Below are 21,835 nucleotides of genomic sequence, written 5' to 3'. Positions count from 1 at the left end.
ACACCTCGTTTATAATTTCAAACACCAGAATATTCTTATTTCTTAAGGGGAATCGGACCTCGTCGTAGAAAACGTCTATTACCTAGTTTCTCCCTGACAATATGCTCACCCAAGCCACCACAGGCAACCCTAGAGGAAACCTGGAACAGCTTTCTATGTCCGTCAGAGCCTCACGAAGCCACCAATCTTTTTAGCGTGGTATTCCGTTTAACCCAACCAAAACTTCTTCGGATCGCCAAAGAAGCAAATCTCAAAATTGAGATGAGCTCTCACGTGGGCATCCGACAACCAACCCATCATCCATTTGTTTGTCTGTCAATCCTCAACTATTTGAAAATAGCAGCTCTGTTACACAATACACCTGTTCAAGTCAAACCCAAGCTACATCTTAGAATACGCGCCAAGACGAGCTATCGTGGCAATTGGCAGGAAACGGCTGCATTCGCAGGGGTTACAAAACCTGCTTTTTCGACTGGGGGTTTCCAGCCTTATCTAGAAGACCCGGGTTCCATCAGATCGACATTTACATGGGCTATCTTTCCAATGGTAAAGAAGTAGTCCTCCGAATACCTACCTATTGACCGAACTTGCCCCCAGTCGTCCGAGTTGATACAATCCTCAAAGTTATCACGACAACGGAAATTCATGCCAGCCTTAGCAGCTAGCAAGATGCATCCATGTTTGCTGTGTCGTGTTCGGATTCCTAGTACGGACCCGAGATCCGAAATGACCACCCTGCGATATGTCAGCGCCCGCCGCAGACGCACACCGGTCTCTAACCAATTAGATCTTGTAGTTTTATTGACGCTCAAGCCCTATGGCTTCGGAACAATCTAACTGTGACACATGTAGTGGAAGGCACCGAGCAGAACGGCTGCAATGCTACTAATGCCCGCGGCTTAATTCGTTGTGTATACAAGCAACCTATTCATAGGTATGATACAATATTCTAATCATGAAAAATCTAGATATCCTAGGCCACCGCCCGCACTAGATGAACTTCAAAGGGGTTTAATAATTAAAGAGGCTTTAGTCGGCCGAAGTTATAGCAGACGGCGAAAGATGTTAGCATCGATGTAGCCCCTTTTTCTCGGTCGGTCAATACCCCAAACGCCACACCATAGCGTAGTACGCGTCCGAACGCCATCCTATTAACCACCATTCCGCACAGCGTATTAGATTAATTGCCTACTAGTAGATATCTTAAATCTTACATCGAGCTATAATCAGTTCCCTATCAAGTCTCATCCATCGCATCCCGAGAGGCTTCGATGCAGCATGCAATGCAACGACGCGTAATAACCGTGGCGGCCTATCACTCCGGCAAAAGATTATCGCGCCAGTAAGTGCGAAATGGGAACAAGCGCAGCCACAAGATGTCTCAGTTTCTAGCGCCTTGTTTTTGAATCGTAAGGTGCTGTGATTTGACCTATCTATCTCGAATCCATCACTTTCATTTTCATCCCAGGTCCGAGATCCTCGTAAGCTTCGAATGCTCCAAGGGCGATATCCGATTCTCAGCCTCTGCACTACCCTACTTGCATCATGATATCCATAAATTTCCGTCGTAGTCTCGCGCTGTTTAGGAGGTACGCAGAAATAGAGCTGAGTAATCCCTCGTTATTGCTTCCGCCGACGTATCAGCCAATCTGCTTGTATGAGTATCACATCTGCATATCTCGTCAGCCCCCTTAATCCCCGGATTCCTTCCCCCGGTCAAGTCCCAATAGCTGGGGTAACGTCAAGTGGATTAATACCGCAATTCCATACCATATCGAACACAGATCATACTCTTGATATAAGAAGTCTACTAGTCAAGAATACTCATGATGATATAAAGGTAGGTACCTATTTATAATCGATCTACTTTAGTAGGTTTAACGGTAGGTAATCATCACACAAGTACTCTCACTACTCTTCTAACGTCGTACCAAACCAACCCTTTTCCCTCCCATCTTTCCAATTTGCCTACCTCCCTCCTCCTCCTATCCCAAAACTCAACCTCACATCCCCCATCCTACTTCGCAACCCCATTCTTCTCCTTCACATCGGTCTTAGCAAACGGATCGTTATCCGGGTCCGTGTTCCGCACATACTCCGCCACATCCGCCAGATCCCCCGCGACCTCCTCGCCGAAGTGCTCCGCGACAAAGGCGTACATCATGTCGATGCCCGCCGAAATCCCGGACGACGTCCAGATGTTCCCGTCGGCTACCCAGCGCGCGCGCGGGACCCAGTTTACGTGCGGGCCTTGGGATGTTGCCTTTACCTTCCTATTAGTAATCGTAACAGTCCGCCCCTCAAAAGGGGTGGGTAAATGTACGTAGGTAGTGGGTAAGCAAAGGGAGGTAAGTAAGATGTCAAGAGCAAGGAATCAGTCAACGCACCCAGTCCCAAGCGCGTTTATTCGACGTAGCCCGCCTCCCATCCAGCACGCCCGCGTGCGCGGCAATCGCGCTGCCCGTGCACACCGTGAGCAGGTACCTCAAGTTTGGGAACGCCTTGCGCACGTAGTCCTCGACCTCGCCCACGTACTTCGGGTCGCGGGTGCCTGGCCCGCCCGGTATGAGGAGGACCTCGATGTCCGATGGGCTGTCCGCGTACGTGTGCGTCGGGACCACGGACTGTGACGCGGTGTGTCCGGACACGGGGGTGCGTGTTGATACCGGGGCCAGGGTTGGGGCGAGGATGGCGAGGGAGAGTGGGGTTCGCTTGGAGAGCAGGTTCAGGATGTCCAGGGGCCCGAAGACGTCGAGGGCTTGGAACCCGGGGTACAGGGCTACTGCGAACCGGGTTGGTGGGGGTGAGGCTGACATGGTTGGTGGTAGGTAGTGTTTCAAGGTAAGTACGGATGTTGCGGTGGTAGGTCGTTTGATGGGCTAAGAAGGTAGGATGGACGAGAGGCAGGCGATGGTGTTATATACACGAATAAAGATGCAATAGTTATATAAGCCGGCATTGATATATATACCTCGAAACCGAGCTATCCGGCGCGATGTTCTGGGGAACTTCACATTTGGCATAGGCGTGGATGATGCGAGGCATCGTCATCCGGCGTCGGCATCGGGGAATCGAGTTGAGTAATACGGGTAGCTCTAGCCGGATTAGTGTCTAAACGCTGCATGGATCCATAGCTGGATCTACGGTAAACTGCTCCCCGCCGTATCGAAAATGGAGGAACCCGCGATGTGCAAGGGGTCAAAGTCCGATGCCTACCGGCGTTTCTGGTCTTTGGAGAGGTGCGGGTTAATATAGGAGCCGCCGCTGATTATTATACTCGGAGGATAACAGCATTGTATGAGGGATATATATTCACCGACTTGTTGATGACTGCATTCGAGCACATTATGCGTCGTAAGTGCCCCTTTTCTCTGAATGGAAACATTCTATAGGTACGAAATCTGGATAGAGGGGGTTTCTTTTCTCGGAGGGGTCGAGATGTGGATTGTCCTCGTTTCTTCTCTATGTAGGTTGATATGTACAATTCGCTCTATTCTTCACTAACCCGCAGGACAGAGAAGCGAGATGGTCCGGTGTTAATATCTATCAAGTATACGACTTTCCTCCAGTGCATCTCTTATTTGCCGCCGAAATAACTCTGGTCGAGGTCGGCCTTGTTCGTACCAATCTGCACTTGGTACACGTAGCTATCGACCACCACAGTCTCGCCGCCGTATATCCCGAACTTAGGGTCGCTCTCACCCGGAAACATGTTGCCAGTCAAGGTCGTGGACTTAGAAGTATCGAAAGTCACAGGCTTGCCGTCGAGCCAGAGCTTAGCGTGACCGCCATCGGCCTTGGCCAGGATTTCCATACCGATCTTGTACGTCTTCTTCGCCTGGATATCTTGCGACCACTGCACCTTGCGGCCCTCCTTCCACTTGAAGGTATGCGAGAATGCGAGCTGGTTCTTCTTGATCTCAAGGGCTAGAGGGATGTTGGCGCCCCCTTCTCTGTCGTTGTTGGCCTTGTACTCCTTCCATTGGAAGATCAAGAGACCGTTGGGTAATTCCTAAGGTCGTACGTCAGCTTGCGCCCCGTTCTTATTGAAATGGTAAAGGGGTATTGAAGCTTTACCTCAAGTTGAAACTGATAGGAGATAAAATATGTAGTGCCCGACTTAGTCTTTCCACTCAAAGCGTGGTATTCGGCCCTAGATATGGTATTAGTCGCAAGCGAAAGGAAGATTGCAGTGCTTAGGTATGATTTACGAACCTTCGATCTCCAGCTTTGTGGTGGAAGTGCGCAGCTGCAACTCCCTTAGGGTCCTTGTCTAACTTGATGTATAGATCGGGAGTGTTAGCCTTAGGTTTGTCGCCCTTAGCCTTCTCTAGGTTGAGGCCGCCGAGAACTTTGGGGTCGTCGCCGCGTGCAGCGCTGAAGTCAACAAGGAGTGGTGTCTTTCGAGAAACATGTTTTGCTGGAATCGGGTCGCTGTAGACCGGCTGGACCGAAAGAAGCGAAAGGATACTGATAAATAAGTGTTGCGATAACATCTTGTTTAAATTGGTTAACAAGATTGGTGTTTCTGTCGTAGTTTTCGTCGTTTCTTTCTAGGAAAGGAAGAGAGAATCCGATGTGTATTTATATTAGATGCGTGGTACACTGAAAGGTCCTGGGTTAGGTTAGGGATTAGGTACCTTGAAGAATTCAGGTGGACTGTTGCCTCCAATTGGATTTCAGCACGCAATATAGAGTACAATACCAAGATACCTTTTAATGTCAAGATCTACGCAATGATCGATTTCCAATGATCATAGCAGCATATATCGCAATATCACTCTGAATACGGCCCATGGATGTGCAAAGAAGACTGACGTAAGCTATTGTAGGTAATCAGCAATCATACCAAAAGCAATAGCTTCGCATTCAGCTTGCCATATATTTGATAGGTTTAAGCTTATTTTTAGGTCTCTACAATTACGTTTATATTGACAGATAGTTAGTGATTATTGTTCCTGTGAGAATATAGGGGCGTTCAGGGCAAATTGCCCCTTTCGCCCTCTAAGATGCGACGAACCTCGGCAATCGCTACGATCGCTATTATTTCTTCAATAATTATTATAGAAACGACATAGCACTCAATTATTCTAGGCTAGGAACCATTCCATAACATTTATGTAGGTACCTAAGGTACCTGGTAATTATTACCTACGCAGAGGGAACAGGCCTCTTTAGAAGTTAGCTATCGGTAATGGATTGAATCTATCTAGCCAACATCGTATTCGAATCATTATTCATTCCCTACATGCAATAGGAGAAAAACAAAATAAAGCTTGTGCTTGATAGCTATTGTTACTCCCTAATGGAAGTAGACCCGGCGATTGTCATTGCATGGGAAAAAATCGCAAAATACACAAATAAAATAAGTATATGGAGACGATGTAAATAATCTCACATAGATAGTAGAATTGCAAAAAATGATATAAATAAGAGAGAAATCAAAAAAAAGATATTCACCTGCACCGGGGATCGAACCCGGGTTCCCGGCTGGCTCTGGCATTAAGGTCGGAGTCCGGTAAGTTAACCACTACTTCATACAGGCTTTAATGGTCTATTCTGTAGATGTTGGAACTTTGAACTTTACTGGGCTATATAAGATGAACTTGGGTCAATGTCGAATGTATTCAGCTCATAAATTGACTCACCTGACCCCTATGGGGCTTGTAGTCGTACCATAGTATTAGGGGTAGACGGCTTGTGCTTGTCACTTAAGTTTTCCAAGGAAAGAGCAACTTCATAGACTAGGCGGTAGCACGGTAATATGTATATCTAAGTATATATGTACCTCTTGCTATCCTACATCTGAAGAATTAAATGCCAGAATGGTACCTAGAGAATCTTATCTAAGCATACTATAGTTAATCTAGATAGGTCTCGTCTGTTCTTAAAGTGATTTGCCATTGTTAGAAAATGCATGGTGTTAACGTAATTATGCGTCTTGATTGCTCCTTGACACATCGGGCCTATTCGTCATTGGAGTGAGAACAAAGATTCCTCGTATCTACCTAACTAATTCTTCTTTCCTTTGTCTTGATTTATTTAGTATTCTAAAGGTTGAGATCCATTGGAATCTTAGATAAGGAGCATCATGTCTTCGATAATTATTAGTTCTCAGTTATAACATGGTCATCCAAGCAAGATCACCATGGCCTTTAACCCAAACGACGATGAGTTACGACAAGTACGTACAAGATGCTCCAAGGCTTGTGCCGAGTATAACACCATCAATGAAAATGCTAGCTCTCTAGAAAGAGGCAACAAGTTTAAGAATATCCTTTCACGAAGTGCGCTACATCACGTAGCACCGACGAAAATCCAGACCCCCTTTTATATGGATTATGGTCTGCGTGTATTCATACACGAGACTGCGTCTATCGGTCGTGACTGCAAGATCGTTGATACGCCTGTTGCCGACATTAAAATTGGAAAATACGTCAGCATAGGGCCAAATGTTTCTATTGTTTCCGCTGCCCCTCCTATAAGAATGGATATTGATAGCCTGGCTAGAGGACGTCTTGAGGTTATGGGCAAACCAGTCACTGTTGGTGACGGTGTTTGGATTGGTCCCTCTGCAGTAATTGGACCCGGCGTCACTATTGGAGAGGGGGCAATAATCTCAGCGGGAGCGGTGGTACTCGACAATATCCCGGCATACGCTGAAGCTCGTGGCAATCCAGCAAAAGTTATCAGCGTAGGAAGCTAGACAGACGACAGAATAGCAGGCTGGATTTTCTCTTGCTAGGCCACATCAGATTTCTCCCCCAATAATTTCACGATAACAGCAAATTTTTAGCTACAATATATGCATACTATAACTTTATGAGTTTATTTTATGTAATTAGGTAGTGAACTAAATACTTCGTAGTATCAATTATCCGGCTTCGAGTCTGAAAGTATCATGGTGCTCTGCAAGACTCACACACAAGAAGATCTTAATATTGATAATCTTCTAATTGGGATAGGCGCTGCTGGCTTTGTTTCAACTTCCGACTACGATTGTAAATGTCTTCCATTGCTTTGACATATTTGACCACCTCTTCATCTGAATCGCCTACATGTAATTAGTTCCCGTAATACGCTGAGGAGAATGCTGTAGACCTACCTGCGTATTCGCTTATCAAATATACAAATTCGGCCGTCTTCAGTGCACTAACGTCTACGACGGAAGTACATATTAAATCTGTATAAAAATTTAGTCTCTTCAATATCCACTTCGGTATTCGGGTATTAGCTATTGACTCACAACCAAAAGCATTCTCGTATTTGTCGCTGAAACCTTTTCCAGTGAAATTCCAGCGCCAAAGCTATGGAAGTTATTAAGTTATACCCATTCAATGATTGTTACCGACAGGATATCATTTTTCTCTCACATACCATAACATCTAGGCGTATGATAGCGTTATACTGCACGTAAACGAAAAATCTCTGCTCTTCGTGCTCCCCGGCGCTCGTAGTTGACAGGATACCCTCCAGTGCGCTGGAGACAATTTTCTGCAAAGATAGAACGTTAGGCACCTAGGCAGGTAGGTAGTTAATGATATCAGTGCTGATGGATGGTCTACCTTAAAGCCATCTTTGATGTCCTGTTCAGTGCCAGGCCTAGCGCTCCCTAGGCTAAGGTAATCGTCGATCGCTTTCGACACATTCTCAATAGGCTACAAAAGTACCGTACCGGGACCTGCCAACAGCTAACAATGATTATTTTCGAAAACAATAATGGCCCATTATAAGAATCAAGATTTCCCAGCACAGCTATTGTATAAAATACAATCATTAGAGGGGTTAGACAATCATTGGAAAGGTCAAACAATCATTGGAAAGTTCAAACATTCATTGGAAACCTTAAACATTCATTGGAAACCTTAAAAACCTAAGTATTTGTAGCCTTAAATAAAGAGGTAGGCGACGAGGTGGGTGACGAGGTAGGCTTTTCGCCACCTACCTTCCTGCCCACCAAGCTGTATATAGGTCTATCTTTCTGATCTTTCTGATCCTTCTGATTGATTCTGATCCTTCTGATTGATTCTGATCCATTTGATCGATTCTGGTCCATCTGATCCATCTGGTCCATCTGATCCATCTGATCTATCTGATCTATCTGATCTATCTAACGACCTGTTTATTGATCGAAATATTGTTCTATCTAGAGTTTTATCTGATCTATCTAAGGACCTGTTTATTGATCGAAAATTTGATCTATCTAAGGCTAAATCTATACTAAAGTATAAATAAGTATTATTATTATTGTGATGTGGTGGTGGTGGTGGTATTAGTGGTGGTGTGATAAAAAAAAAGATGTAAAGGAAAGAAATAAAAATAAAAATATGTGTGTGGGAGATGCAGGATAAGGACAAAATTCGAAGAAAAAAAATCTTTAAGTTTTTTGGGGGGCAAAAAGGTGTTGTGTAGTATCGCCAACCTTGTTGCCGCATGGGTCACTTGGGCACCTGATCTAAATCTAAGGTTTTCCAATGATTGTTAAACCCCTCCAATGATTGTCTGACTTTTCCAATGATTATTTAACCTTTCCAATGATTTCAACTAATTTACAATGATTATTTTTAGGTTTCCAATGATTGTTTTGCGGTTTCCAATGATTGTTTTGCATTTCCAATCATTTTTGGGCTACCATATTTCCCGCTATGGTACCTTGGTAAGTAACTCTCCTAATGCGGTTATCATTGTCCTACTTACAGTCCCTTTAACACCAACACTCGTATATCTCGACTTGCGTAGTGCACGAAGTCCAGGCACCTGAGTCCTTGACATCGCTTCTGGATTGAGGAACATCCTGGAAATCGAACTCTATTAGCTTTAATGAACAGCACAGTATGTATTAGATTCCTTACTCGGTTATCTTCGAGTCGAATTGATCCAATTTGTACTCTACAGCTCTTTGGAGAACCTCGAGGTCTTGTCTTGCTCGCTGTCTCTCCTGTTCATCAACATCGGAGATGCTAGCATACACTGCTGAAATCGCAGCACCCATAATGACGAACTCGATTGGTAATATTTTTTAAATGCAATTTTTAGAATATTTTTTATGAATCTTTTAGAGAGCGAACGGCACAGTTAAGTAGGCATCTTATATAGGTAGAATACAGCAACTTGGAAGTGTTCAGCTTTCAGCTCGGATCTATCTACTCTTTCCGGGGGCTGCCGCGCTTCCATCGTGTCGGGATTCATCACGAGCACTATAATCATGGTCTAGCCATCGCCTCATAGACAGTCTGGATGGTTGAGCTGCAGCTAAATTGGTAGCGGAGCAATCTAGCCTTTCCCGAAATAGATGAGTGACGGTCTAGACTCACCTTGCGCTTTACTCAAAGGTTATCTTCATGGTACCATTTCTCTGATACACCTACCTAGTAGGTATTCTTGCAATGTAGAACCACAAGAGGCCTAGGTACTTGCGTTAGATTATAAGAATATCTTAGCCTTTGATGAATAGGTACCCCTATCAAATCTATGCGGGGTTGGTCCGTCCAGGTCATGAAATCCCCCATATCGACCAGTGGACTAATACGCAACCGCTTTATAACAATAAGACATACAATGTAAGTATTTAGATATACTCTGAAAGATTTAGCATATCTAGAAGCAACGTGCTGCTCATCAAGTAGGTATTTCCTGTATCTTTCAGGTCCTAGATTTGAGCTACTGCCGTTTTAGGAAACGGGTCCTGATCCTGACCAATGAGAAGAGCCATTTCTGTGCAACGTTTGAAACTATACTTGAGTCTGATTGGTCATAATCTTGTTAGCCCTTTCCGCAACCACTTATTATGCCCGGGAAGGTGCAATATATTGTTAAACTTTATTCAATACTAAATACAGAAGGGGTCGAGCCTTATAGGTAAATTTCTGGATGATGTCAACAGGAATACTACTAGAAAATCAAATAGAAGGCGCGTTGCTGATCGTCCTATCCTCTTGCGACGGGGCGTACGTCGCGTGTATCTTATGACCGATGAACTTCAAGCTGTAGAATCTTTCAACTTCTATTTATTTTGTACCTAGTTACTATTTATGCCAACCATTATCGGCACACCTGGACATTTCTCGACATTCATATGTATAAATTATATCGTATATACTAACTTAGCGTTCTCTATTCCTGTCACTCTTTTATGTATCATTGACCTAAGACAAGCTGTCGATACCGAATCTAGTCAGAGAATACCCTTCAGCAGAAGATAGATGTCCAAAATCAACATTGGGGCCAGCTATAATACCTACTAGACACGAGAGGATACAACTACTTACAAGATGGCGGACCCCAACCGGCCCGAATTCACCTGCGTAGCCTGTGGTGACCAATCCGACAATGCGCGAATGCTCCCATGCGGGTGCATTTACTGCAGAGATTGCTTACTCAATTTTTTCTTATTCAACATTGGCGACCGGGTACGTTGGCCGCCGCAATGCTGTGGGATCAACGTTGGAGTGGCGGACGTACTCTGGCTGGACGACGAGGACCTCCAACAGGCATTTCAAGATGCGGAAGAGGAGAGTAGCGTGCGGAATCCTCTCTATTGTTCCAGACCCCAATGCAGCGCTCTATTGAGCAATGAACAGGCAGAAGAAGAGAGCAGAATCGTGACTTGTGTTAAATGCGGTACATCAACTTGCAAGAAATGCAAGCAGCCGGCACACGGCCCTGCCGATACGGAGTGTGAAGAGCCAGACCTAGATCCGGGGTTGAGAGAATTGGCTGAGCAACAAGAATGGAAGCGATGCCCCCACTGTCGCCGAATGATTTCTCGGATGCATGGATGCCCACATATAAGGTGAGCTTACATCTGGTCTTACTTAAAAAAACGACAGCTATCTGGAATCAACCCTATTCTGCTGTTTATGGATACAATTACTGACTAGAACCTTCTGAATTGTTTAGGTGTCAGTGCGGTGGGCACTTCTGTTACCTTTGTGGCAAGTCGTGGACTGCCTGCACTTGTCAGATAGGTCATGATGACTTAACGGAGGGAGAGTATATGCAAGCTTTTGGTATAGATGATGACGAAGACGAGTGGGAGGAGGGCCAAGAGATATTTGAGCGAGCCCAGGAGAACATTCCACCTAACTGGCGAGCTCAACGACATATGCACCCATTAACTCCAACTCGACACCCTATTCAACCCCCAGAACGGGGCAGCTCTTCAGCCCCAGTTGATCGGTTCCCACCCATACCTTTTGACGATAATCACGAAAACCCATTGCGAGGACGTTCTTCTTATATGGCACCCCCCACTCCTCCGATACCCAATCCACTAAATGCCCGTGAGATACCTAGGTCGACTGGCTCTGGAAGCACCTCTCGGCGCAATAATCCCAGAGAAGGGTCTGGACTTTGGAGTAGACCTGAGCCACCACCAATTGAGCAACCTTCACTCCTACATCGACTGATGGATGAACTGAGGGTTACTACCAGAATACAGAATCCGTTTTTTTCTCGGCGGCAAAGCCCTCCTAGGCTTCTCGACCCAAATATGTCACACCGAGAACGTATTCGCCGACACAGGGAGCGTGGAGCAAATGCCATAAGACAGGCACAACTAGACGCAGAAGCACGGCAACAAGAAAGTAGAGAGCCAAGAGGACCAGCAAGGCCAGCCTCGGGAAACTCTACAACGGCTGCGGCAGCTCGAGAATCGCAAAATACTCCGGGCCCTTCGCCCTCTCGTCCCTTGCCTAGGGATTCCGTATCCACGAGTCCCACCCACCCATTTCCGTTTATGATGAGGAGACCATTTCCTCCAAGGTAGTTCAACTAGACACAACTCGACGATTCAGCATCTCTTGCGTTTCGCGCCATATTATTCTTATTCCGTATTGCGTAAGTACTAATAATTCCTCCATTTGAGGTTTTTGAGTAATACTTAGTGTGTATCAATAGATACCTCTCTACCGGTACGTGAATGGGTCAGCGATTTTGGGCAAGGGCTGAGCCTGGATACAATCGGTTCACGCAATAGCTAATCTGGATATCATGGACTGAAGATATTATGAGAGGACCAATTGATGTTCTGAAGTTGGAAGAGAAAGGCGATTATCAAATTAATAGCGCATTCAATGTACTCTAGGAGGTAGTTTATTGTTCAAAAGCGACATATTTACCTAGGTAGGTACTCTTTGTATGAATATCGAACTTGGTCGTGAGCATGAAAGGAGGAGGCGTAAAATAATAATTTGAAAAATAGAAAAAAATAGCTTCACTCTGTTTTGATCAGAGGACTTCTAGGCATTCGGAGCCGAAAACCTGGTGCGCTTCCACTACGCCATGAAGTTCTTGCCTGACATCAGGGAGCAATCGGTATAAATTGACGGCTTGTTAACACTTAAAACGTCCCATGTCCCGTCTATGTGCCGCGGTTTACGCGCTTCAGCTTCCAGGGAGCTCACTTTAATTCACATTAACCCCTTTTCGCCCCCCTCCCCCCTTTTCCACCACCTCCACATTTCCCCAGCAAACCCCAAACTCCACCGCGAGTCGACGACCAAGCTGTTTTACCAACCGCCAAACAAAACGACATCGCCACGACAAGGCCCATATAGACTAAAATTGAACTTTGTCCATCAACCAATGAGTATCTCTATACGCACGAGAGGGCCGAACTGGAGTGGCCTAGCGGAGCGTGTTTGGAACGCGTTAGTAAATGCTGGACTATCTGCAACTTTAATGCTAGGTCAGGGGGTTCGATTCCTCTACTGGCCAATTAATTTTTTTGTGTTTAGTGGCTGAAATGTTTTTATCGATCCGCGGAATTGAAGCTATCGTAGAAGACGGATTTAGCCGAATTCGGTGATACTGTGGCGTTGAGACATTGTGTTCTGCGTGATTTCTGAGATGTGATACTCAAGCTATCCATTGTAGTCATAGTTTAAGAAATACGGCGAATAGTCACTTTTCATTCATATTAGACCGTATTAACTGCCTTCCGGTGACAGTTGATAGGGGTTATAACGGACACGTGATATCGACAAACCTTCATAGGGGCATCCATAAGTTGAAAGAAATAGGGGCGCATTACACAAGGGGTCGCACATAAATCATCACGTCACCAATCCACTAAAACAATCCAGTGCCCCCGCAAAAAACCAGAAAACAGCAACAGTCATCGTGAAAACCATCCATTGGTGTATTATTAAGAGTAGTAGTAGTAGGTACGCCTCGCCCGGCAGATGTAGATGTATGATCTAACGAGTTCCCTCCTCCCTTTACCCCCTCCCGTGCGCGCAGTGAAACTAACCCAACAATGCAAAAGCCTGCCCGCCCAAAGACGACCCGACGCCGTCCTCGCATGCATATGTCGTCTTATGCATGCCTACCAGTCCCTCCCATTAACAAAAACATAAATTCAAATAAAGCAAATACCAAGTCCTCGTCGTCTACGCCCCCTTCTTCGCTGTTGTATGTGCGAGCAAAGTGGGATTGCATCTAGTCAGTTCGTAACATTAAAAAGGGTCTTTGGTCATTACTGCTCCCGGTGCATTATATCCGTGTCTTTTCGGTTGTATGTGATGAGCGAGGTGGCGTTTTACAACGAGTCGAGACTGCCTTCCGGTTTTTGATTGGCGCACGTGAAGAGGTTGATGTGCTGGTCACCGCGTGCTGCACAGCCTAGAATCATGCGGTGGGGGTGGAATGCCGTGGCTGAGATGGGTGCGCCACGGTTTTGCTGTAGGAAGCTAGAGTATGGCTCCATCCGAGAGAGCTCACGGCCATCAAAGTTGAAAACCTTGACAGTGTGTGCAGATGTTCCACTGAAACTCTGTTAGTAAAAGATAGGGGGAACGTGATTGATGCTAGCTCAAACTTACACAGAGAAAACCGGTAGATGTTCATGAGTACTCGCTGTTCGGAGGGTGTCACGTGTTGCTTGAATAACACGGAGCGGCGAATCCATGCGGATGTCCCAAAGCTTAACTTTGCCGTTTCGGCTCGCAGAAAGTAACTCACGCTGACCCCCACGCTGCATATGAACGTTTCTAATCCATTGTCGATCGGAATCATCTTTCCACTTCTTTACCATAGACTCTTGTGGTCGGAGACGGGTATCAAACACCCGGACCGCACCATCGCCGAACCCAGCCACAAAGATGTTACCAGTCATTTGGTCTGACGTCAGTGATGTGACACATGACCCTGACCGTGCGGGAATGTCCATAATACATGTCTCATGTGCGGCAGCCCAGACCCGAATAACGCGAACATCTCCTGCAACAAGCACATTGCCAGTCACCTGTTGCCAGTCAAACACCATCCCCGAGTTGACGTTGCTAGGAACCATATGAGTTAGTGCTCGCCATGCCGAAGCTAACTCGGTCTTTTTGGGAGAATCGTAGTTTCGATAAACCCGAAGCACACCATCCGAAGAGCCGGTCATTAAAAATGCCGTATCATCCTCATTGATGAATGTCATGTCACTAATCTTTGATCCATCCGGATTCCCATTCGAGAATCGGTTCAATCTAGCCTGCTTCTTCCAGTCCCAGATATAAACCGTGTTGCCATCATCGGCGACTGCAAGATGGTCCTCATATTGATGGAATGTCATTTTTGCCGGTTGAGCACCGTTGTTCATGATGCATAATTGGTTATTCCACCTGTGACTGCCTGCATGCTGCTTCTGTGGCTGAGTCTCTCTGAGTATGTTCTCGTTTCGAGCTCTTCTCCATAGCCGTTCGTTGTATTCGGTACTTCCCGGTTCCTCGGCTTCGCTAGGATGCATTTGTGGTTCCCGGAAGTATTCAATGGACCAGTCTAAGAACGTACTTGGAAGAGGTAAGGTGGGTGCCTGATCAAGTTGCCGTTCTTTGAACTTTCCTGATACAGGTTCATCAGCGGTGTTATAATTTGCAGGGGCGTTAGCTTGGTCGATCTGCTCAGGGGGAGTAGCCCAATCCAGAGTAAGTCTATTCCGTTGAGACAAATTCCTCACAAGTCCCGGGGAGGGCAATGGTGAAGAATTGGTCGAGTCGCCAGCCCACATACTGGGTAGCTGGAATAGCAAGCTAGCAGTCCGCTTAAGAAGACCAGGAGAAGGTTCTGGGGGTGTAATTTCGGATGTGGATGTCTTAAGGCCATTTCGTGAAGTAGACGGCTGTTTCTTGTGGCCACGAGATCGTCGCGCACGCCTTTGAATCTCATCCATTAGATTTTGAGCCTGGAAGCCAGCTGACGAAGACAGGAGTGCGTTGTGTACGTAATCAACGACGATTGTCGCATCGCGCTGGACCTCGGGATGGGGGTCAACATTTAGGACCAGTATATGCTTCCAACAAGCTGCAAAGACCGTGTTGGAAGACAACCCCTGGGCAGCTGCCCTGATCGTTCCATCTGGATTACGATTATCGGGTCGCGCATAGTGCAATCCCATCTTATGCTCTAGACCGTCATCCGTAGGAGGGAAAAGTAGGTACTCCTTCTCTTCGACAAGTTGTTCATAGGCGGCAACAATAAACTTATTCTCGTACCGAAGAACAAAGTGGGAAATGAAGACGAGTAGTTCTTTGCGAACAAGCGGGCTACCATCATTAGCCATATCCAACAAAGTCCACGCTATGGACTCTTCAATTCTGGCTACTTCATCCGTAAGATCTGGAATTCCTAGGAATGTTGTCATGGCATGAATGACTGCCGCTCGTACTTCGCAAGCGTGGTCCTTGGTCAAACTTGACAGCTTCATGGGCGCATTCTCTCTAATACCCCTCCATTTCGCCTCTGGGAGATCTTGCCATAATTGGCTGATGCAAAGACACGCCCATTGGCGAAGTAGTACATTGTCTTGATTCCTAAGGTGTGCCAAGCAAAACGTCATGATAGGGGACTGATTGCAAACAGCTTGGCCAGGTCGGTAACCCTTACATAGCATTGAGAGCACAAATGCACACATTGCCTTATGCATGTCGCTGTCAACGACAGCAAGGACCTCGGATGGATTTAAGATCGAGGAGAAGTAGTTGTAGCCACTATCCTTGATCAGATCAGGCTGGCAGGAGACATCAACGGCGAGAACCCGGGTCCAGATAAAAACCATGACAGGCTTCAACTCGGCGGCAGCAGACTGCAGGAGCTTTAGCACATACGGGAAGATACCGATGCTTAGTGCTAGATGAACAGCCCAGGGACCTAAGTCTAAGAATTTGCCCAGCAAGATGAGAGCTCGGACACGATGCTGCTGGCTAAGCAAGACCTGGAGCACAACAGGAAGCTGCTCAGGTGGCTTCTGTTGCATAGCATCTCCTCGTGCAAGGTACACCTCAAAAGCGGTTAACTGCTCTGCGAAGAATGACGAACTCTGGTATTCGTACTCGATCCCCTCGTTCTCTTTTCGTTCCATCATAGGGAGTTGCGCCAATGCCAAATCGACGGCTAAATCCCAGCTCTCCCATAGAGGATGTTGGTGAGTGTCGGGTAATTCCGGGTACGACTGTGGATGACATCCATACACCATCATGATTCTCTGAGCGAGGATAAAGTTACGGAAGAGAGCAGCCACCATGAGATCCTGCCTAAAAAATTTGCGGAACAACTTTCGAGGTAGAGAGGTCCAGGCAATAGTATCGGTGATTGCCGTGAAGATCCAATTCAGTTCTCCAAGTGGCGTCCTCCTTTCCTGCAGTCTACCTGGGAGTTTCTTGGCCCGCTCCGGCGATATACTGGTCTTGAGCGGGTTCTGCAAGACGAAAAACCACAACGCCATCTCTATCGGTGTTGTCAGACATGCCGTGAACAGATCAGCCGGGAGACGCGGGTTGGTTGGGAGGTTTTCCTTGACGGCACATGCTGCGAGATGAAGGTATGATCGATATTTAGTCTTCTCATAGTTCGGGTCAGCAGCAGCAGCCGCATCCTCCTCTTCCTCGTGTTTCTCTACAAATCGGTGGTAGTTGTTCAGGATATTTCCAGCTTCGGAACAGTCCCAGACGAAGATGGTAGGCGCCTGAAGCCAGTGCTGGAGGTCGTACAAAGAGATCGGAATGTATTGGGTGAAAGTTTTGTTAAAAACCCAAATCTCTCCCGACGCCGTTGGTTTTGGAACTCCATGGCCGTTGTAGTGAAGGAGAACACGTTCATCTTTTGCGTTTCTTCGTAAAGACTGACAGAACCTCTTGGTCTCTTCAACCGAGGGGTCCAAGTACTGCTTATACCTCGTCCGCAATGATATGTTCTCATACTGAGCTTGCAGAGACTTCCCAATCTGCTCGAGTGCTTTTGCTGCGGGAGGTACGAAGGGGTCCTGCCACGCCTCAAGCTTCGCTCCGGGGTTCGTTTTCAGCTGATCCGGGGGCTCAACACCTATGTTAAGGCAAACCGCAAGAGCAGCTGAAACTGTTTTTAAGCGATCCCGCATACGCCAATCTTCGATCGCATAGTTGGGTGATTCGGGTTGTCCCGTAGTCTCGTGTCGTTTCTCCGTATAGTACATGTACCAATTCTATATAATTGAGTTAGTCTACCTCTTACTTGAGGTTGCCTAGCAACGACGGCGCAACACAAATATACGCGCGTTCGGATTGAATGGCAAGTATCGTAAGAGCCGAGGTTCCACTCACATTTGCCAGTTGGGATATAATATCCTCAGACTGATAATGGTCTTCAAACCCATGTCGCGCACCCCATTCATGAACTTCCTCGTCTGCCTGATCTCCATCTTCGCGTTTTACTATGTGCTCGCTCTTCGATCTTAGCAACGGCGGCTTGGAAATTAGTCTTCTACCAGGTTTATCGTGATCGGAATCATCTGGGGGTATCGCAAGGGAAATATTATGCTTATTTCCGGGAGCAGTTAATGGACGTCGGTCGAGGTCCACCGTCTCTCTCTCTTCCGTCGCCGTGCGTGGCCGGCCATTTGCCAGCTCGGGATCTCGTGCCGCATAAATTGGGCCGCCTGTGCCTAGTCGTGAAGGCATGTTTGTAGAAGCACCATTAGTCATGGGAGGGTTAGTCGCCGACGAGTTTGAATAGTCGCGGAGGGAATTAGAGTTAGGATCGGTTGTTAGAAGATTATGACGAGGATGCGGCGACGAAATGGTCGGGATCTGATGGGTCGAACGCTGCCCAGAAGTGTACGCGCTACGGGAAGAGAACGTGACGGCAGTCATGATGTTTGTAGCACATTTTTGATGCACGTCAAGTTCAAGTTTAGGCGCTCCAACACACACAGGAAACACGGTTGTAAAGTTCTGACGAAGCAGAAATGGAACAACCGGTTCGGTGGGGTTGAGATTGGGTGGTTTGGCGTGGTTTGGTGGTGAGGCTTAGAAATCGGAGAAGTTGATTATTCGACGGTTTGGATGCGTGGATAGCGTGGATATGCGATGAGCGCTAGACGCTAAGTCGCTATGTAAGTCGCTAAATCCTGGCTTTCTCCAGCTGGAAGCTACCTATCTCCGGGTTTAACGTTTGCGAACGAAAGCTTACGGTCTAATCAGGTCTACTCTGGTTGGTAGGTACAAGCGGGCAAGCGGCGGAAAGGCGGTGGGAAAAGGTACCTAAGTACTCTAAAGCTAAAAAAGCATGTACAACCCGAGGTCAGTCTGCTGGTCAGTGACGAAATAAATTCAATGTTGCAGTTTCCACGCTGCCATGTTCCCAATTGACGCTGTCCTGACAGCTACGGTACGTACTATGTACCTTTGTATATTTCGGCACACCTCAATTGGCACTGCACTCAATCCCCAAAAAATTGCCCCTTTTTATCACCATTCGCCTTGCTGCAACCTACTAACGCCAGCTATGAGCTATTTTCATCCGTCGCAGTCGCAAAGAATACAATTCTCCTCGTTTTCCGTCCTGCAAATCTCGAAAAATTCTAGACTTTTTTTGTTTTCAAAAAAATAATTGTGGATGTTTGCTAACAACAAACCATTAATATCAATATCTGCCTGCTATGGATTGTAGTGAGGCTCCAGACTAGGTGCTCCACAACATTACTGCAATATCCATCCCAACATCGCTATGCACTTAGGTAAGAAGCAATAATAAATTCCTTGTCCTCTCAAGCATAGCTGGTTCGTTGAGCAAACTCTAGTCTGTACTCAAGTAATAGGTCCTAGGTAATACTAGGCAGAGAGAAACAAGCACCAAGTCAAGATAAGCCTCGGCTGCTGAATGCACGGCATTTGTTCCGTTCCAATACCAAGCAAGCCAAGAGGTCGTTCTGAAAACTTCTGAGGACTGCCACAATACATATTCTCAGCCACGACCTATCAGCCGCATCCTGTCTGCTTGTCCACGATAATTCGACGTCTGCTTGGTCTGCTTCCTCTCGGATAAACTCGGAGAGACTGGATATGGGATCAACGAAGGCTGCACCATACAGCATACATACCTGTGTAAGTCGGGAAAAGCCAGATACCTATCGGTAAATTGGAAATGCTTCGTCACACTCGCACCATCACCTAAGCTGTTAAGTACGTAAGAATACGGCAGAACTGTTGGACATCGATACCACGATACGCTAGATGGTGGGGGTGTGATAGGTATTTTATATGGCTAGACAGAGTTCTACCATCCAGCCGTGCTACTGATGCGCTGTATCCTTCACGTGCTGGATAATTGGTTGTGTTTCAGGTTGCCCGTTTCGCTAAGTGATCGACACATCCCCAAATACATTTCGTGCCCACTTAGCCCTCCTCACCATTGCCAGCCTGCCAGCCTTGCCCGGGGATCCATCCATTTGAAGTTTAGATGATATGTAACTACTATCTAATCGATTATCGTTCTCCCGAAGTCAGGGAGGCGTACGCATGTACTGTACATACATTAGGAACATGCGCATTCAATCATTCAATGTTCACTAAGTTGACCTAACCTATTAATTACCTAAAGATTCAAGAGAGATGCAAAGACAAGTATCCATAAGAAAAGGGGGTGTCTCACCACACTATAAATTTCGCGCCGCAAGCTCATCGCGATGCTTTAGATAACACATTAAGAAAATTTAAAGATGTGTGGATATTCTTCATGCTGTCACGTTGCTGCATAGTAAGTCTGGCTTATGTCGTAACTACCACACCAACCACGATGCAAGATTTACAATGTATTGAGACAACTGAGGTCGAGAATCTGTAATGCTATTAGGGAGTATCATGCCTTACTACCTACCTAGGCGTTATATTTCTTCCGATGTGTGATAGCCATATCTCCCGATGTGATACTTAAGGCATTTTCGACGACGGAGCCTATTAGATCGAACGAACATGTGGCCCCCCCTGAATTATCTACCCACCTAAGTAGGTCTTTTAGGTAGGTGATATGGAAGATTGGAAGATTTCTACAGTTCTGTAATTAGACTTACAGACGATAATTACGAAGGTAGGCGGTAGGTACTTAACAGAACATTGAATAGCATCACTCAGGCCTTCCCCTATTTATAGTATGTCATCCACGTGGACATAGAAGAGTACCGGGTAATGCGCACGCAGAATCAAATCAAGAAAGATCTCGGCCAGCCAGTCAGCACCATCCCACTGTTGTCATCTATTAGATTTATTAGAGTTAGGCTAGCTTGTTCTAACTTGTTTCAACAACAAACACTTGCATCAAATCTAGGGAAACAAATAATTACCTAAGTTGGTTAGGCTGATTACCTAGTGTGTCCTTTGATAATGTCCAGGATGCCTTTTATGTATGTACGTCTGTACGCGTTGCTCCTGGAGGAATAGTCGAAGACTCGAAATCAGCAAATATTTATTCTAGAAGTCAATAATAATAACAAAAGTCTAAGCTAGCACATCGTATCTTCTCAGTGTTACCTAGTACGTAGTGTGATTGTTATTATGATATTAGCAGTTACCTGGGTAATATTCAGGAGCTAACTCCCTGATATTCCCTAGTCTTTCCCACCCAATAGCTACGATGGATGTATTGGTACAATCCAATAGAAGGCATTTATTTTAATCGTGCCGCTAACCCCCTTGGAGAAATGGATATCCCCCCAAATTAGGCTCCTCTTATCCAATTGTAACCTGCAGTTAAGGTGCTGCATAAGTGAACGCCAGTACTAATCAGGAATTACCTAGCATAGCACGGCCCCTCATAAGCCGACCCTGCAGGTGCCCTGGTGCTTGATGATGCTTGGTGGTGACTGCCCTGAGCATCTTGGGGTCCTGGGGGGACTTTTCGACTTTTTTTTTTCTGGAAATTTGGTGCATGCGTCGTCCCTGAACTGAACTTGAACTGAATTTGAACATTAAGGAAGTCGACATCGTTCTTCCTCAATTCATCATCCCAATTCGTTTTTTTCCTTTGCCGCTCATTTTCATCACCCTTTCTTCACGACGCCGTTCCAATAGCCAGTTGCTTCGTCGCTGCAGGCTTTTGGGATCGAATAATATTTAGTAAGGCGATAAATTACTAATGTTCTAGTCCTCCTTTATTTGTCTGCGTATTGTACAATAACTTTTTTTTTTAAACCACCCTGGATGATTTTGAGGGGATACCCACCATAAGCGCCTAACAAACGAATAAACCCGTCGCAACATTCGATCCGTTAACCCTTCATTTTTTATCTATCGTTCCAATTTACAAGTGCAACAGCACGGTAGTTCTATTTCAGTGCATTTTTCCTATTCAAGTGTGTACCTGTCCTCAACTTGGTATCCCCAAGTTACAACTACTACCTTGTTAGGTAGAGTAAAAAAAGGAATACGGAGGCTTAGAAGGGGGTAATAAAAAAAAGTCGAGGGGCTGCGCAAGTTACAAGCAATCGGCGCAATTTCGATTGAGGACCCATCAACGATATTTCCAACCTCATGCTTTCAACCCCAGCCATCCCGAACGTCGATTCTTACCACGACGAACCTTTCATACCTCTGTCCATCGC

General features: G+C 46.1%; 5 protein-coding genes and 2 non-coding genes across 7 annotated transcripts; 1 reads left to right on the top strand and 6 right to left on the bottom strand.

Moving 5' to 3' along the window:
* Positions 1–1,937: 1,937 nt before the first annotated feature.
* Positions 1,938–3,196, bottom strand: GGS22DRAFT_25108 (class I glutamine amidotransferase-like protein). The gene is made up of 2 exons (XM_047966605.1): positions 2,388–3,196; positions 1,938–2,263 (listed from the first exon to the last, which is right to left on the bottom strand). Exons 1-2 carry the CDS (start codon positions 2,814–2,816, stop codon positions 2,018–2,020), a joined length of 675 nt encoding a protein of 224 aa, XP_047817569.1. The 5' UTR covers positions 2,817–3,196; the 3' UTR covers positions 1,938–2,017.
* GGS22DRAFT_25111 (uncharacterized protein) lies at positions 3,197–4,709 on the bottom strand. The gene is made up of 3 exons (XM_047966606.1): positions 4,216–4,709; positions 4,078–4,153; positions 3,197–4,012 (listed from the first exon to the last, which is right to left on the bottom strand). The coding sequence occupies exons 1-3, from the start codon at positions 4,494–4,496 to the stop codon at positions 3,578–3,580; spliced, it is 792 nt and encodes a 263-aa protein (XP_047817568.1). The 5' UTR covers positions 4,497–4,709; the 3' UTR covers positions 3,197–3,577.
* A 748-nt stretch (positions 4,710–5,457) lies between these two features.
* GGS22DRAFT_t86 lies at positions 5,458–5,545 on the bottom strand. Its single transcript has one exon. It is a non-coding gene; the product is annotated as a tRNA-Arg (tRNA).
* Positions 5,546–6,935: 1,390 nt separating this feature from the next.
* On the bottom strand, positions 6,936–8,992 carry GGS22DRAFT_189699 (uncharacterized protein; the record flags this gene model as incomplete). Its single annotated transcript, XM_047964890.1, has 6 exons — positions 6,936–7,054; positions 7,106–7,183; positions 7,247–7,307; positions 7,378–7,494; positions 8,698–8,794; positions 8,853–8,992. The coding sequence occupies 6 exons, from the start codon at positions 8,990–8,992 to the stop codon at positions 6,936–6,938; spliced, it is 612 nt and encodes a 203-aa protein (XP_047817567.1).
* A 1,279-nt stretch (positions 8,993–10,271) lies between these two features.
* GGS22DRAFT_189698 (uncharacterized protein) lies at positions 10,272–11,767 on the top strand (the record flags this gene model as incomplete). Its single annotated transcript, XM_047964889.1, has 2 exons — positions 10,272–10,792; positions 10,900–11,767. 2 exons carry the CDS (start codon positions 10,272–10,274, stop codon positions 11,765–11,767), a joined length of 1,389 nt encoding a protein of 462 aa, XP_047817566.1.
* A 442-nt stretch (positions 11,768–12,209) lies between these two features.
* Positions 12,210–12,290, bottom strand: GGS22DRAFT_t85. Its single transcript has one exon. It is a non-coding gene; the product is annotated as a tRNA-Glu (tRNA).
* Positions 12,291–13,422: 1,132 nt separating this feature from the next.
* On the bottom strand, positions 13,423–18,402 carry GGS22DRAFT_25084 (raptor N-terminal caspase like domain-containing protein). Its single transcript, XM_047966604.1, has 3 exons — positions 17,562–18,402; positions 13,824–17,443; positions 13,423–13,766 (listed from the first exon to the last, which is right to left on the bottom strand). Exons 1-3 carry the CDS (start codon positions 18,108–18,110, stop codon positions 13,541–13,543), a joined length of 4,395 nt encoding a protein of 1,464 aa, XP_047817565.1. The 5' UTR covers positions 18,111–18,402; the 3' UTR covers positions 13,423–13,540.
* Positions 18,403–21,835: the final 3,433 nt, after the last annotated feature.

This window comes from Annulohypoxylon maeteangense (genome assembly GCF_022496945.1).
Source record: "Annulohypoxylon maeteangense strain CBS 123835 unplaced genomic scaffold GGS22scaffold_11, whole genome shotgun sequence".
Lineage (NCBI taxonomy): Eukaryota > Fungi > Ascomycota > Sordariomycetes > Xylariales > Hypoxylaceae > Annulohypoxylon > Annulohypoxylon maeteangense.
The sequence above is the reverse complement of the archived record's forward strand: the minus strand, read 5'-3'. Positions and strand labels throughout refer to the sequence as shown.